At 36.9% G+C, this 17,839-nt stretch overlaps 1 protein-coding gene across 15 annotated transcripts in view; it reads left to right on the top strand.

The window, feature by feature from the left end:
* The first annotated feature begins 14 nt into the window (after positions 1 to 14).
* CSPP1 (centrosome and spindle pole associated protein 1) overlaps positions 15 to 17,839 on the top strand; it is a 67,615-nt gene continuing 49,790 nt past the window's right edge. For 5 of the 15 annotated variants that reach the window (XM_074817806.1, XM_074817843.1, XM_074817824.1 and 2 more), the window contains exons 1-7: positions 18 to 342; positions 4,813 to 4,916; positions 6,281 to 6,377; positions 11,004 to 11,104; positions 11,807 to 11,830; positions 14,262 to 14,342; positions 17,337 to 17,438. In XM_074817806.1, coding sequence (XP_074673907.1) covers positions 4,815 to 4,916; positions 6,281 to 6,377; positions 11,004 to 11,104; positions 11,807 to 11,830; positions 14,262 to 14,342; positions 17,337 to 17,438 — 507 coding nt within the window. In that variant the 5' untranslated portion in view covers positions 18 to 342; positions 4,813 to 4,814. Of the gene's footprint in view, positions 343 to 861; positions 1,177 to 3,761; positions 3,776 to 3,825; positions 4,204 to 4,812; positions 4,917 to 6,280; positions 6,378 to 11,003; positions 11,105 to 11,806; positions 11,831 to 14,261; positions 14,343 to 17,336; positions 17,439 to 17,839 lie in introns of those variants that run through there. The other 10 variants (XM_074817790.1, XM_074817732.1, XM_074817852.1 and 7 more) reach the window with 9 other exon arrangements.

Here is a 17,839-nt window from a genome sequence, read left to right as displayed (position 1 = left end):
CCGCGGGGCCGCCCGGCGCCCTCGGGTTACAGCGTGCGGCGCTTTTCCGCGGTCACAGCGCGCCCGCCCCCCTCGCCACGACCCGCCCGGCTAGCCGAGCGGAGTTTCACCGGGAGCGCCCCGCGGAGGCTCCCCACTGAGCGGAGAGCGCCGCCGCCTCCCGCCCCACTCCCTTTCACCGGTTAAAGCCGCGCCGGGGCGGCCCCGGGCTGGCGGCCGCGGGGTACGCGGGCCGCGTCGCGCCGCCCTCCCGAGCAGCAGGGGGCGCTGTTCGGCGCCGCCCGCCGGTTTCCGGGGAGGCGGTAACGCGCGCGCGGGACGCGGAGAGAGCTGAGGCCGCCGGTAAGCGGGGCGGGCGGGACGGCGCCGCGGAGCCCTCCCCCCGCGGTCCGGTGTGCCGGCCCCGCCGCGCGGGGGCCGAGCGGCCGTCCTGCTCACAGCCCGGGCCCTCCCGCTCTCCCCTGCTGCGGGCGGGACGGGGGCAGCTCGCCGGGGAACGGGACGGGCCCGGGAGGCGGCGGAGGGAGCGGGTCGGAGTGGGGGCGCGCCAGCCGGGGCCCGGGCTACGGTGCTGGGCCCGAGTGTCCCCGCGGTGGGGGGGGGGGGGGTTGGGGCAGCGGTGGCCCGCGAGACCTTCCGGTGGAGCCGTTTGTTGTGCGGCCGTTGCCTGACAACGACGCCGCGCTGCTTAAAGGCGCCGAGCCCGGAGTGCCGCCTCCCCGCCCGCTCCACAGCCCGCGGCCGCCCGCCGCGCGCCCACACCTGGCCCGAGGAGGGGCCGGGGCTTCGGGGCTGCCTGGAAAAGTCTGCCGAGGAGGGAGGGGGAGAGGTGGGGGAGAGGTGGGGGAGAGGTGGGGGCGGCCCGCCCGCAGCCGGGCAGTGCAGGCCGGGGCGCTTCCCCGAGCTGTCACGCTTGGAGAAATAAATCTGCTCTCCTGACGCTGAAGGCTTTCCAAAATGAATGTCATTTTTTGGACCATAGTACGTGTTCCGGAAAAGCAGTAAACCGTTATGGCGAGGGGAAGTAACTCGCACAACTTGTTGGTTGTTTTGAGGTTTAATTGCCTTCACCGTTATGAAGAAGTCGTGTTGCTCTAGTCAGAGTTTATTAATTGTGCGCGTCGAGACCCTGGAATTTTTCATGCTTTTTCAGACAAGAATTGAAAAGAAACGAAGGTGAAAGGTGCAGGAGTCATGTTTCTGACAGAAAGAGCTTATTCTAAATGCCATTCACAGGGGTAGAGAGCAGCCAGTGCTGGCTGTTCTGAGAGCGTAGGAAGTTTGGGTGAAAAATATTTCTTAATGAAACACCTATGTGACCATATAATCTGCAAGTTCGATTACTAAACATGGCATACAGTTGGTTTTTTAAAGCAATTCCCTCCCCTCCCACCCTTGCTGCTGTTCATATGGATGGGAATTGCCATTTTGCCAGTTTTCCTGATATCATTTTAGTATTGTTGTGGCACAGAATAGGTAAAATCGGTTTATTTACATATGCTGATTCTAAATTTTGTGCCCTGTTCTTTTGAACAAATAGGAGGGTAAGGGAAAGAATAAAAAGGAGCGCAGTAAACATTGCTTTTGATAAAGTAGATACAAAATATGCAGAGAGATACAGTACATATGATAGAATACATATGCAAATAGATGTTTTTAATATCTTGAATACAGAGACATGCATTATTATTTCTGTTTGGGCATAGATCTAATAAAAATATAATGTTCAAACTTGACTTATTTTCTTGAATATCTGTATGCTTTCTGTTGTTTGGTATATGTGGTTAAGCTGAAGTCTACCTGGCTGACCCTGTAGTTATTCAGAGTTACTCATGTGAAAACTTCCAGTTTAAAAGAAAAAGAGGTTATGAAAAACTAAAATCTTCTTGAAAGTAAAAATATATACAATATGTTTTTTAGGGACACTTTCAGACAGTAGTTGAGAATATAGCAGCAGTATGTTTAATGTAATTTCACTTTGAATAATACAGTGTTTTAGGAATGCAAATACATCCCAGATTTAAAGATGGAAGAGCTGATAGATCTATGCTATCAAACATTTTTCTTTAATAGTATTTACAGAAGATTATGTTTTCCAGAAAACATGAAAAATATGTTTGCACGTCATGATTTTGGGGGCACATGGTTTATCCCTGGATTTTCAAATGTTTATTAGCATGTTCTGACTTGCCCTTCTGGTCTATGCATGTGCCAGTGGAGCAATGTCTCCAAGCTTAGTTCTGAATCTGCTACTTTTACTAGTAATAATTGCAAGTCTCTAGAAATGCACAGAAGGCATTCAGACACGTTGCTAACCTGAAAATAGGTTATTTTATTTTGAATTGAAGTGGTTTTATAGTGGCAAACTTTACCTCCATGGGTTGTGCGGTCTATATGAAGTCAGTCGGTTTACTGTGAGGTTAGTGCTCTGAGATAGTTCACTGTGTAACTGAGGGCTGTGGCAGCACTCTTTTCAGATAGAAATGTATTGTTTCTTCTGTTTTTAATTGTGATTAGTCATGATCACTTGATACAGTAGATGATAAAATTGATTAATATTCAGTAACATTTGCTTACGTACTGGTATATTTTCTGAATTTAGCAGTGTATGCATCACATTCAAATTGTCAGTCTTTTGCTTAGAATACGTAAGAATTTTTGATTTTTTTTCTTTATATTTCATTCTCTTTCAGTATAATACACCCTTTTTGCTTATCTCATAAAGTTTGCACTTGTGCATATTTTAAGAAGATTAACTCAAGCAGAAGGATGTAAGACATAAAATGTCTAGCTGTTTTCTAAGAGGCATTTGGCCACTTTTCCTGGCTGTTTAGCTGTACGAAAAGTTTGCTGATTCAACAGTGCTGTAGCAGTAGTGATCCCAGCGTTCTCCAAGGCCTGGAGTTGTGAGCTTTGCCTGTATTGTTCAACTGTAACTGTTTTGTCTTTGTTTTTTAATTTATTGTATTGCTCTTTTGAGCAGTATGACAGGAGTGTAGAATATTCATTGTGCTCCTCATGCTAGATAGAAAATATACTGCAAATATTCCTTTCCTTATACCATCTCTCAGAATAGGTTTGGTGCCATTCCAATACAGTGATTTGGAAAGTTCTAGAGTTGATAAATGTTATTGTAAATAGAGGTAAGAAATACAGATGTTAGTCAATGAGCTTTTGGAAGGCATCTTGCAGTGTCTCCTATGTGCAGTAATTTTCCTCTTGGTGACTATGCAGCACTGAATAGGTGATGAGACCAGCTTTTATATTCTTTAGTATGACAAGTTGTTTCACACATTCAGAACATTTTTTTCATTATTCTTATGTAACACACTAGGCTAAATAAAATGCATCAGTTTTTTAGACTTCTTTTATACTTTATCAGTGTAAAACTAATGAGATTAAAGATTTAGGACAAATCAGATGAGGAAATTTATTTTTGGAATTGGTTGTCCTGTATTACCACTAGGAGTTGTAAATAGGTTGTCCTAATTCTGCCTCCTTTGTAACAATATTATAATTTTACATTATACATCAAAAAATGGCATTACTGTAAGAGAAAAAGTTTAAAGGAATACATTTTAAGGAATACATCAAGCATGAAGGATTTGAGGGTCATAATTTTCTTCTCAGTTTCATGCTTCCCTTAAGTGTGGAATATAACATATTTTTTATATATTTATATAATATATTTTTTATCTGTAGGCTTGGTTTTGTAAAGCTTCTCCTCCACTGGAGTTGGTGAAAATGCTGAGTGGAGATTAGGATGAGTAGGCTTGTATGCAGTCACTCTTTTTGTTTTTGTCTTTCTTCTTTCCATGGTTACTTAGTATGCAGCTTTGCAGTATTTTTAGTTCTGATAAGACTGTCCTAACAACACTCAAAGTCTGAACGTGTGCCTTAACTTCTGTACAGTTCCATTGTCATTAGTTTGATGCACTTTAATTATGAGGTTATCTAGGAGCAGCAATACACAATAAATAGCACAGATAAAATGCTAAAATTCCTGCTCTGAAGGGCTTTCAGTTATAGATGCAAGATGCACAACTAACGGAAGAGAGGTAATCATCTGTTCCTCAGTACATGTTTTCTTACAGATGAGTGGCTTGTCCAATTGCAAGTCAATGCTGCCTGATAACCACGATTTTACATTTATTGCAGAATTGTAGCTGTTCTATTGCCTCTGCTATTTTATTGGTACAGGAGGTAATGATACACTGTTGGCTTCAACTCCAGAAACACTGTGCATGTATGTTGTGTTTTGTGGGGTGGCTTTTTTTTTGCTTTGTTGTTTTTTGTGATTTTTTTTTTGTTTTGAATAAGCTTGATGATTTTTAAGACTTCTCATGATAGCAAGTTAAAGCACAGATTTGGTCCTTATTTTAGAGTATATGTGTATTTTGCACTTTTTTTACTTTTTTGTCTAATGATTCTTTTTTATATTGTCTAATTTTAATTTTATAATTCACTAACAATAAGCTTGTGCTAGTGTGTAGTAAAGGGCCATTGGTAGACTTGCAGTTAGAAGAAAACCCAAAACACTTTAACCAAGTTAGAAAAAAAGATTTGAGAAATATCATCAGTCTTATAATCTGGAATCTTTGAATTTTCTCTCTGGTGAAACATCAGGTGATCTCCGTGGATGAGTTTCCTGAGTCAGGTGTTTCAATGACCCAGCAAACATCTTAAGGCTTGTAGTTCTGAAGGAGAAACTTGAATATTAATTCACTACTGCCTTAAGCAACTGTAATTGAGCTTTAAATTTTTGAGGTTCTGATGTAGAGTCAATGTGCTATGTCTTTTCTATAACCTTAGAAATGATGGCGGATGATTTAGACAAATTTATTGAAGATCAGAAGGCCAAGTTGGCACAGGATAAGGCAGAGCTTGAAAATGATCCACCTTACATGGAAGTGAGGGTAAGACTATTAAATAGTTTTTCTGAATTTAAACACTTCTATTGCTAGGGTCTTGATTTAAGCTTGCTTTTACTGTGCTCTTAAAACTGTATATGTTGTCAAAGTATATATTAAGATTTACCTATTCAAAGTAATTTCTAGCTTAAATACTTTGTATCTGTATTTATGTAGATTTTTAAAAACCTCTTTGCCACTGGGCATACACAGTAACTTTTGTATTTTACTAGTGGAGAAAACTCTTGTAAACAGTTATCGTTGCTCCTTCCCCTCCTCCCTAGGGAAGCTGACTAGCAGGGATCTGCTCTCTGCTCACTCCAGAGCATGGGCATTGAGATGGGGATGGAAGGTATAAATATCCTCAAAATTTCTATTATGGAAACTAGGAAATATAAAAGGCAAATTACTTAATCCAATTAATTAGACAAAATCTGTTCTTACCACTATTTTCCTGTTAGAAATTTTAGTACCTAATTCTAAAGCTATAAAGATTTTATAATTTGCAGATCGTCATTAAATTGTTTAATAGTGCCAGTACCTGACAAAAAGCTATATCTAAATAATTCAAGCTAGCTAAGTGTTGTGGTACCCAAATAAAGTTCTCAGTAAAAAAAAAAGAGTTTTGATTTGTCTGTTGTCTAATTTACAAAGCCCCAGACAGCTTGGGCATTTAACAGCAATTATAATACTGAGTTTTCACTGCTTTTTTTGTTTCATCAGAAGGTTATGAGAATTCATCTTTCCCCCTCTGTGGGTAATATAAGTATTTTTACCTAGTAATAATAATTCTCTCCAGAAAATTTTATTAATTCACTCCAGAAAGTTAATTCTTAGGGAGCTGTGAGGAGTTGGGCTTCCTTTATTTTTGCCTCTTCTGCTCAGAGTGAGTTTAAAAAAGAAGGAGAATGTTTCCAGCCTGTCATTTGATAAAGTCCTAAGGTGTATGGTGAAAGTGTAGTTACAGAGAACAGGTGTGGTAAACTCGCCCTGTAATATCCTGTAACTCTTCCGTAGTTTCAAGCAGGGTGCAGTATGTCAAATCAGCCCTCATTAAAAAAACAGAGGAGATATGGGTAAACCATGAAAAAATTGTGGATTTTTACAGGTGGTTTCTGATGTAAATCACCATATATATTGTCAACATATTTAATGACATGAAATATATGGAACTAATAATTCCTGTGTTATAGAGGAGAATTACTTTTTTGGTAGTATTAGTGAAATGTATAACTTTCTTAATGTGTTAATCCAGCATCATTTTCAATCTTTCTTTTCTCCAGTGCTAATAATTATGTTAATAAAGTTGTTCTTATGTGTGATATTTCTTTTACCTTGTGATGCAGAAAAGCGTTTTGTTTTGTTTTCAGAATAAGGAATCAGAGAAGCTTTCTGAGACTAGCAAAATGTTAATCTCCATGGCTAAAGAAAATATACCTCCAAATAGTCAACAGAAGTATCCTTTAGGTATAGTATATATTTTTAATATGTCTTCTAGATTTAAGTAGCATTTAATTACCTTTGAGAATTTTTGCAAGGGAATTACTGCTTTGGATTTTTAATTGTAATATGATCATTGTAATTCAAGTGCATACCAATTCTTCAGTCTTCCAAACGTCTTTGGATTGTGTGGATTTTTTTTTTGTCATTATGTTTTTTTTTTTTTGAATAAGGAAAATATGCCGAGCACTTGCTTTTTCTTCTTGTAAAGGTAGCTCTATTAAAAAAAAAAAAACCAAAACACCAAAAACCAAAACAAAAAGCTGCTTGCCAATCCTTGATAGATGATCTATCCTTTTCTGTTGTATTTGGGTGGAGCAAAAACTTTGGAAGTCCGTTTTTCACCTGGGCTTTACAGCAAAAGGATATGTTCCCTGTACTTTGTGCCAGGGAAGTAAGGATGCGTTTTCTTTCAGCCTCTAAGCTTAAGAGTCCTAGTCCAACTTGGCTAAAATGCACACAGTTAAACTAATTTTTCTTTTAAATGCTAAATGTCTTTTAAATGTTTAGGCATAGAGTACTAAACTGTATAGCTTTTGTAATTTTGTTATAGTGTAGTCAATTATACAAGGAAAGAACAAGCAGATTTGGTTGAAATCTTAACCAAGTGAAATGGTTAGATTTGTTTTGCTGTGACAATTGGTTTAATCACCGTTTTCTTTAAAAGAAATTGTCCTATTTTCTTTTCTCTGTGTTCTTTGTGATTTCTGTTTGAAAATGTGTGATAGTGTGCCTTTATCCATTTTATTATTTCTGGAAGGTGCCACCTTTCCTTACTTGTCCTACCATCCCCTTTCTATAGGCACTACTGTTTTTCCATAGTTAACACTTGTGTAGCTCAGGTTTGTCTTGACAGCTATAGAGCTTTTCTGTGTCCTACTTCTTGTCATAGGTAACTCTGTTCTTTCATGTGTAGACACTTTGGTTTTGTACCTCATTAATTTTCATCCTGTGGCTACTGTAATTCTGGTGTAATTCTTCAGCTTCTGCTGGGAGTAAAAGCTGTCATTTTAAAGAAGATATGTCAATGGATATTTGATGTTGTTTACATGATACCAATCTAATCTATCTTTTAAATAAGTACTCCTGCTACATTTAATGTTATGTCCCCTCTATAATTTTAGCAGAATTTGTGACCAGAAAAACACATGTTTTAAATTAAAAAATGGAGCCTGAGCTTGTGAATCTGGGGGCCTGAACTGATCTTAGCTGCATAAATAAAACCATGGTTTTTATAAGGGTGTTGTATAAATAGAACTTCCAGCCATCAACAAGGCAAGCTTCTCTAAAACCTTTTACAGGAAAACTCACTAAAAATGACCTGAAATGGTAATTGGATATTCCTTGCTGCCAGAAGTCATAATGGATAAACCTGGTTAGAGGACAGTGCTGGAATAAGTATCTACCTCTACATTTTTGGCAGTTTTATTATGATCAGCAGGTTAGTCCTGGTGTTGATAATTCTTTGCTTAACTGTGGAAACATGATACAGAAAATAGAACACAGTAGGTAGTATCCTAATGGATGTGACAGACCACTATGTAACAGTTAAGCTATTTTAATATTAAAATAATTTTACCTCTTGTTGGAGAGTTATAATAGCATATGCCATGTTGTGTTTATTATTATAAATTGGACTTAACTGTTGACACTTAAATATAGTAGCACACATAATGAAGTATTACAGATCAGGGGGATTCAGGTGATCTTAAATGAAAAGCAACAAGTAGGTATTGCTGTGTTTAAACCCAGCTGGCAACTAAGCACCGCACAAGTGCTCACTCACTCCCCTCCAGTGGGACGGGGGAGGAGAATCAGAAGACTAAAAGTGAGAAAACTCTTAGGTTGACATAAAAACAGTTTAGTAATTGAAATAATATAATAATAATAATAATGTACTGAAAAGGAAAATGACAAAGAGAGAGGAATAAACCCCAAGAAAGAATTGATGCAAGTGAAAACAACTGCTCACCACCAACCAGCTGATGCCCAGCCAGTCCCTGAGCAGTGGCCCCCCTGCCAACCTTCCCCCTAGTTTTATTGCTGAGCCTGACATCATATGGTGTGGGATATCCCTTTGGTCAGTTGGGGTCAGCTGTCCCAGATGTGCCCCCTCCCAACTTCTTGTGCACCCCCAGCCTCGCTGGTGGGGTAAGGAGCAGAAAAGCCCTTGACATTGTATGAGCACTGCTCAGCAGTAAATAAAACATCCCTGTATTATCAACACAGTTTTCAGCACAAATCAAAAACATAGCCCCATACTGGCTACTGTGAAGAAAATTAGCTCTCCCAGCCAAACCCAGCATATTCTGTAATAATAATTTGGGCACTGAACGCATTTGGCTATCCATGGATGGTTGTTGATATTATTGGCTGGTTCTGCTTTAAAGCAATGTAGTAGATTGAATTAGACAGGGTCTTGTTCCTTGATAGCTGCTAAGTATGTTCTGTAGTTCCAGCAGTAGTGTTGAGAATCAGGCTGAATGAAGTTACAGTTGTTTCTCAACATATTAAATGCATGCAAACTTTTATGTAAAAAAGCATTTAAAATCTTAACTTTTTTCTAAAAAAAAAAAGTTGTCAATGTGATTGTGTGTGATTAACAGAATGTGAAATGGCAAATAAATACAGCAAATACAGAATAAACAAAAGCAGAAAAACAGTGAAAAAGAAGAGTGTATCTGTTATTCTGACAGAAGAATTAAGACAAATTGTGCATGAAATTGGGATTAATGTATGTTAACTGTAGTATTTTTTTTCCACACTACGCTCTCCTAAAGTAAGTTTTGAAGTAGGTGGTTTTCAAATATCTCCTAAATCATTACCCATAATTGTTATTTCAGTGCTTTTCTGGTGGCCAAAAAAAGGTCTTCTGTAATAAAAAGAACTTTAAACCCTCTTTTGTTTGAATATATCATGTATTTGAATCAAAGCATTTGATTCTGTCCACAGTACGGGGGATGGAATTAGATGATCTTTAACGTACCTCCCAACCCGAAGCATTCTATGGTTCTCACTGATTTTTTTCTGTGCTGAATTTTACTGGCTTCTGTGAAGTTACTGAATGAATCTTCGCTCTGACGTGTTAGTTGCTTTTGATTTTTTTCTTGGTTTCCTATAGTTAATCCAACAATAATTTCATGTGAAAATAAAAGGCAAGAGCAAGTACCTGAAACAAACCATTTCCTCTTCTATATTCTGTACCTCTTTACACTTACCCCTTTTTTGAGGGTTGAAACGGTATGTTATTTTTTAATGGAACTCACGCTTACCTTATGTGTGAAATTAGGAGAAAAGTAACTTGCAGGTTGGAGAAGAAGCTCCCATGCGTATTTTCCTTAGCAGTTGAACTCTGCAAGCTGTTTCAAAATAGTGTATGACATATTTAATCAGGTATTGGGTCCTTTGGTTCTGCAGAACAGCAGGCTGACTCATGTTTTGGCTCGTGAGGATACATTCTGACTTAGCTGAAACTATCTCAAGCCTAGCCACTAGCTAAGTGTATTTTTACTAAGTATATTTCAACCTTTTATCTGTTTCAGTAGCAGAGTGATTCCCAAGTTATCAATCTTCAGCATTTATATAATGTAATTTTTACTGTACAGACACCGATTAATGCCATAAACATTTAAAACACTGGAGTCAAAGTACCATGTAATAAATTGGGATGGATGTATGAGTAAATCTTGAATATCCCTCTCTTCCCTTTTATTCCTTACTAGTCATTTTACATAGACCATAAGATAAGAGAAATGCTTTCAGAGAAACAGTAGGAAATAAAAAAAAACCCCAAACAGTTGCAATCTATGTCTCTACATGTGGTATTCATTCTCTCTCTGTGGAGAGTGGTGAAAGTGGCTGCAGAGGTAGGATTCTGGGACAGAGGATATTTCTTATAAAGGACTTTGAAATGTATTTTGGAAACAAAGAACAACTTGCATAGCATTATTATATTTTAAGAGTGCAGCTGGTGTGAGACCTGATAGTAATCTCTGAAAAGTACTAAATGTGTGTTTTGGTCTACTACAAAAGTCAGGTGGAAAGAAAAAAATAATTATTGTTATTATCATATGGTCAGGTTCCTTCTAGTTGTGTGGAAGCCAACATATTTTTCACATGCTTCATGCTATCCAAATAGCTTGTTGCTTTCTAGTTGTGAAGTATGTTTTGTACTGTGTGATAAGCACAGCTTAAAATATCAGAATAATTTAGAAACTAACATGCCAGAGGAGATTTCCTTTGAAACATACATTGACAAAAAAATGCATACAATATTTAGGTTATTTTATACTATTTGTCAAACTATCCAAATAAAGTTGGTTTGTGTTGCATTTTTTTTCTAGTGGGGAGAAAAAGCAGAAAGAGTAGAGGAAACTAATATCCAAAACCCAATCTATTTTTCCTTGCTTTCCACCTAACTACTCATACAGAGAAGGTGGTTTTCATTTCAGCTGTTTTGTTATTACTGGTTGCATAGTTCATTTTTTTTAATTGCTGATGTCTAATAAAGATCCAGATGTAGTTTTTGTAGGATGTGCTTTGTATTGATACAAAACAGTAGAATAATAACATTTAATGGTGTTAAACTTTCAGGTGACTATGGCTTGAGTTTACCTCTTGGAGAAGAATATGAACGAAAAAAACATAAACTCAAAGAGGAACTTCGGCAAGATTATAGGCGATATCTTTCTCAGGTAAAGCTTCTTGTCTGGTTGCCTGAGTCTAGTGAGTCTTTTAAAATGACTGTCTCATTTTAATTGAATGAAAATTAATAAAATCTGTGGAAATCTTTGTAAGAAGACATTCATTATGAGTGATGGCTGATTTGAAAGACTCAAGTAAAAGTAATTTCAAAATGTCACTGCTAGGAAGGGTTATATATTTTAGGCTTCTACAGATCTCATTGCCATGAGACTGCATATTAGTACATTTTATTCTGGATATTTATTTCTCTTGACTTCTTTCTTAGTTACTTAAGAATTTAAAATATCATCTGTTACTTCCTTAAGTACTTATGTATTTCATGGTCTGTAATTCAGGTAGCAATATTCCTGTAGTTAGTGCGACTCGATTTGACAGCTGCTTTTCAATTTTAGAAATAAAAAAACTTTGATGTTCTGCTTAGCATGATTTATGAAATGTCACAGTAAATTTAAAATTGAAATGATATGTATGAAATGTCATAATCTTGGGAATATTCTGTATCCTTTCTTAGTCAAACAGAAAAAAAATCAGGAACCAAACAGTTTCTTTTGTCTGAAAATGCTAATTATCAGTGTCTTTAGTACTCAAAATGAAAGAATGGATTGGCTTTAAGAAAAGTAGTCTTTTTTGTTAAGTCAAATATTTTCAAATGAAAGACTCTTTTTGAATAGTATCTTTTCCCTGACTTTTAGGGTATTTCACAGGCAAAAAGAAAGGTAGGGTGCCTGCAATATCTTTTTTTTTTTTCTTCAAATTAGTTGCTTTTTGCTTTGAAAGCTTTGTGCTCTTTGAATTTAAAAAAAATAATTATTTTTTGTGCTTTATGTGTCTGTGCATGCTGTAGTGATTAGTTGTGATTAACAGCACTGTTTGCTTTGTGCAAAATGATTGTGTATATTTATTATTTTCCATTAATATGATTTAAAACACTTGATTTCTTTTTTCCTTTGCCATTGCTATTGTTGCTATCTAATGCTGACTCTACAAAAGTTTTTATTTTAGTAGATATTTGCTTCAAGGCTTATCAGTTACATAGATGTTATGACTTAAGATTTTTTTTCCCTTGATATACATACTTTATAAAGCTGGAATAAAATCATAAACTCTGAAGTGTTACCATATGTCAATGAAACCAGGCAGGGCTTTTTTCTTCCCTATCACTGTGAAATCTCATCAGTGGTGCTTAGGAAAGCAGTAGAGCCAGTTATTCAGCACCTATCAGCCAGATTGCAAGAATACAAGTATTGTGAGGAAAAAAATAATACCAGAGGCACATTTTTGCAAGCTTTGTTCAATTACATTAATTTTAAATGATTTCTATCATTATACAGTCATGTATATATAATTTTCAAATTTAACACTGTCCATCCAGGTTGTTCAAATTAAGCAACTTCAGTGAAAGATTGGGAGGTAAAGTGGCAGAAGACACAACCTTCTGTTTTTTCTGGGGCTTTGAATAACATACATATGATACAAATTAACTATATTAGCATGTACTAGAATTCCTGAGTAAGGTAGCAACAGCAGAGTTAACTGTCTTCTTAACCTCTAACCTAAATTATGCTTATATAATTGTTGCTTCTTGTTTAATCTTAAACTTCAGATTATATGCAAAGTTAGAATATTGCGTTAAAACTTAATGCTTCATAATTCTCACCAAAGTACCCAAATAATACAATTTTTACATTAACTTCTGGTGTTTTATTCTCTGAACTTCAGTTTTACAAATCTAGGTTTACAAGGTGTTTTTTTTTTGTTTTTTTGTAATGTAGTACATGTTAGCTATATTAAGCTTGTAAGGCCTGAGGAAGAAATAGGATAACAATCTCTAATTCCTTTTCTCTACATGAAGAGATAGTGCAACTTTTAGCAGCTCTCATAGTGATAATATTTTGGTTAATAACTTGTTTAGTCTTGCTTCTGTAGAAAATGCAGTTTCCATATCAGCTTCTGATTTTTGGTAAATACCTTTATAAAATCAGAGGTAATCTCTATAGATGTGTTCAAAGTGTGAAAAGAAGTACTTAATAATGAGGTTTACAATTTATTCACTTTTTCTAGTAAAAATAACTTAGTTTTCCATATTAATCTAGTTTATTAAATCCCTTAAACCTTGTAATGTGTAGTTGTGAAATATAATTCATAATTATGTGGTTTTGTACTGGAACAGTGCCTGTTGACATGCCTCTAAGCTTTTAAACTACATTATGACATAGGTAATGGAAGGAAACAATGCTAGTGAAATACCGTATCTAACCCGTTTCCCTCATCAGCCTGTGCCACACAAATAGATGATCTTTTTATGAAAGATAATTGGATTTATAAAACGGAGGTGATTGAGAATGGCTTGGTGATGTGTTTATTAAATGCGTGATGTATGAAGAAGCCGCTAGACCTGGAGGCTAAGGACCTGTTGCAGCATTGGTGTTTGATTTGAAATGCTGATACTGTGACTTACTGCACAGCCCGGTTCCCAAGCTGTGGCCCAGGGAGCTATATAGAGCAGCAACATAGTGTTCTCAGTGGAAGGTTCTGTTCTGAAAGGGGCTGATGGTCTGTAAGGAATTGCAAGATTTGGTGATGGGTCATTATCCTGAAAAGTTTGGGGACTGCCACTGTAGAAAGCAGATAGTGTTGAGATGCAGAGTGGTGACTGTGCTAGTGTTAGCATGGATTCCATCTGTTAAAATAAGAGGTAGATACACGTTTTCTGCAGTTAGAAGAAGCAATTTTTTTTCTTAAGTAAGGTAGTGTCTTGGAAAATTCCTCTGAAGCTTGTACAAATGCTTCTGCTTATGCTGCTTACTTACAGAATTGAATAATGGTGGGGGTTTTTTGAATAAAAAGATATATTTTTTTTTGATATACAGAGACTAACTTAGGTAATCCTTGAAATAGTGTAACAGGGAAGAAGTGACACTTTCAAACTCAAGCTTAAAGCTTGACAAAGCCCTTTACTTTGCACATTCCTTGACTTCATTTGTGTGTTCCAAGGACATCCTACATTTTCAAAATGTAAAGGTTGTCTTCAGTGTTTATTTCATTAAAGTGATCAGATTTATTTCAGAAAATATAATTCCTACCAACTGTTTAGCAAGTAAGATCTGGTATTTTAAAATATATTGAATTTTTTTTTTTTTAATGTAGAAAAATTATCTGACTACTGGTGAAGTAGATCCATATACTCAGGGATTATCTCTTCCTATTGATGAGCGAAGATCTGCCAAGGTAACTATCTGGAGGAAATTAAGGAAGTGGTGTATAACTTGAAAATGAACCTGGTTCTTTAAACTGTTGTGGAAAAATTATTTCCACTGAAGTGGTTTGTTTTTTTTTTTTGGTTGGGTTTTTTTACACTGTTTACAAATGAACGTTTTTGGAGGTGGTCACTTGGGTCTTTCCTAGGTTACCTATACTCTTAATTTTTAGATAATTAGATGTATAATTATATACTGATATTAGCTTGAGGTTTGCTATTTCTAATTCATACCTGCAAGGCACTTGGTGTATTTAAAAGCTCTAGTGGTTGTGCTTGGGTTTTGTTCAGCAATAAATATTGATCTAATAAAGAACATTGTTTTTCTTGTATATATGCTTTTCTAATTTATTACTCTTACTGCAACCTGAGGATAATTTTAAAAATATTTGCTTGTAGTTGTTTCTGCAGTGATACTCTTACCAGTTCCTATCAGAACTAAAGGAAGTGTGCTTTCTGCTGTACACAGTTTGTTTTGATGTCTTTGTGTATGCTTAACCTACCTGCTTATCCTCATGTGATTATTTTTTGAACAGATAAATCCAGGAATCTAAATAAAAGCTGATCTGGTATTTCATATATTGCCTGCTGTTAATATAGGAATCTTCTCAATTTCCAGTATTTCTTTGAGAGTACAGATACTAATGTGTTCTGTTAAAAGAGTACACATTCTGTCTCTGCGATTAGCCCTTTTGATCTCCCTGAGGTTTCTTACCAGGTTATGGTCTTGCTTTCATATGTTGGAGAAAGGTACCAGCCATAACAGTCTCTCAGTTTTTGGAGGTTCATGGAGGTTAGAATATGAAGATGCAGCATACATATGTGGATTTTCTTAACCTCTGATCCATTCCTCTGATGCGTAGTATGATTCTGTGAAAGCCGAAATCAGTCTTACAAGGGTCATCTCTCCTCCTGCCTTCACACTATTGGCTTTATATTCCCAGTCCCTTTCTTGTGTTTTCTTGTAAATTGATCCGGGAAGTTAAATCAGTAGAAGCATTGTAATTTAGCAAGTATCTTTTCTGACTCCACTGCTTGGTTGTTATGATCAGACAAGCCCTGGCAGAGGTTCAAGGCAGAAACAGAAACTGTTGCTGGAGGAGGACTCTTGGGGGTTTTATTCATTTTTGATTTTTTTTTAACCCGTGTTGCCTTGCAGTTGCATTATTGCTCTGTGTCTGGGGCTATGCTGTCACTATAATCTGGCACAAGACTTTTGCTATAGAATGTGTTGGTCTTGCCCTTGCTGTGCTTACTTATGCTTTTTGCCTTTCTTGTGCTGGCAATAATGTTTGGCCATATGAGGAGCCAGGTGAGAACTCAAATAAACGAAAATGGCCATTATGAAAAAACCCCAAACTCTGAATCATACTAGTGTTAAAAAAAGAAAGGGAAGAATGAAATTCCCAGGAAGAGGAAAGGTCTCCTCGGTGGCAGCATGAATTTGTGCTGAGTTTATATTAGCTTCAAGTTCTCATGAACTTTGTATTAGCTCTTGTGAGTATGTGTGCTGAAACAGTGAAAGATAAAGTTATCTTTGATTAATTCTGTGGAAATTAAAGATATATCTGAACTGGGAACATGTCTGATCATTGGTGGTTTTATATCATAGCAGCTCAACATTCGTTGAGGTTTTCTGTACAAGTGCATCATATCCTTTTTACTCATTTGTTGCTATTGCAGAACCTAAAAGCTGCCAGAAGATGTCACACTGTGCCCTGCTAAACGGCTAGCCTCTGGGCAGATAATGATTAGAGGTTAACATTTGCACTTTGGTTTCCTCTATTAAGTAAAATATGCAGTCACACAGCATATTGAATTTTCTGCTGAGCGGTTTGCCACCTGTTAAAGTGCTAGGTTCTCAGCTTTGGAAAATACCCCTCAGGCAGCTTTCATAGCTGTCTGCAGGTTTTATACTGTCACCGTCAGAAAACCTGTAAGACACAGATTTTGGAAAAAAACACCACCAGTTTTGGGGAGCATTGGTCTCATTTGCAAAACTATTACTGAACTGGTATTTCCATGATGATTGAGGTATAAATTATTTTTGTTTGAAATTTGTTCATGGGAAAGTAAATTTATATATAATGTTCAGATGTTTTAATACCTTTTGCTTTTTTTGTTGGAAAATAAAAAAACCCAATTGCAATATTCCCTTTTTTTTCGTTTATATGATGGTTGGAATGACATAATGTAAGAGATGCCTCATGCTCTAAACATGAGATACTAATATCAGGAAATAATGCAAATTAGAGTTTGCTTTACCTGGAGACTTTTGTATTTTCTACTGATGTACAATTCCTACATATTTTTAGACCTGGGCAAGCTGGTTATAAATGTTTTGCAAAAGCAGCTAGGACAAGGTGGATAGATCTTGTTTTTCTTAGTTTCCCTTGCATTCTTTGTGCTTTTGACTCTTTTTGCAGGTCAGCTTAATTGCTTGTTTTAATTTGACAGTTCATGTTATATCCTAAGCTATAATTGACACATCTTGTCTATACATGTATTTGTTGTCCTGTTTTAATCATGGGTGGGGCAAGTCACAATTAACCTTAACACAAAAAAAATCATATGTTTAAAAATAATCTATAAATACATTCAGATTGTAAATTAGAAGGTGATTTCTAATTGTCAAAGGAGTGAGACTTTGGAGCAATTTTGGAATAGATTTAGGAGGAGGAAATCCAACTGGTTTTAAGATGGAACTTCATATACAGTAGTGTTGCAGGGGACTAGACTTCATGCCCAAGAAGGTGACTGCTACTTACAGATTTCAGATTAAGAGAAAGTACTATGTTCAAGAATGCACAAAACCCTCAAAGCAATTCAAGTCTTATTTATACATCATAAAGAAGGGGGAGGGCAAATACACAGCTCACATGTATTCATTTAATACTGCAGTTTTATGAAGTTAAAAGCTACTCAAAAATGCAAAATTATGATGCCCTTTTCGATGCCTGTTTCAGGAGAAACTACGGCTTGAAAGAAACAAGGAGTACAATCAATATCTCAGGGATAAAGAAGAATGGAATGAAAGGCTAAGGAAATTGGGGAAGAAAAACACAGAGGTAATACATTTTTACTGAAGCTGATACAAAGAAGAACATAAATGATCTTGTCAATTTTTTTATCATTGACTAAGACATACAGAGTAAGACAAAATAAGCAAAGAATGTTGTTCAGTTAGGTCTCAGTTTTATTAATATATCCAGCAAGTCCTGGTTATGAGTCATACAGTACAGTTCTTGATTTCTACTTCAGTCATGTCTATCTGGTAGAAGGATGCTTTCATTCTTCTATGTCTCTGAAGCAAGTCCCTGGATTGTTCTTGGTGATAAAAGTGGTGGCCAAAAAAGGTGTCTCTATGGACAAAACATTGAGCTCCACACAGAGTTCCTTAGCTTTTATTTGTAGCTGCTGTATCCTTAGTCTGTGTCCAGTTCATGAGAAAGCAAGGCAAGTGCAGGCA

This window comes from Strix aluco, chromosome 1, assembly GCF_031877795.1.
Source record: "Strix aluco isolate bStrAlu1 chromosome 1, bStrAlu1.hap1, whole genome shotgun sequence".
NCBI classification, from domain to species: domain Eukaryota; kingdom Metazoa; phylum Chordata; class Aves; order Strigiformes; family Strigidae; genus Strix; species Strix aluco.
The sequence above is the reverse complement of the archived record's forward strand: the minus strand, read 5'-3'. Positions and strand labels throughout refer to the sequence as shown.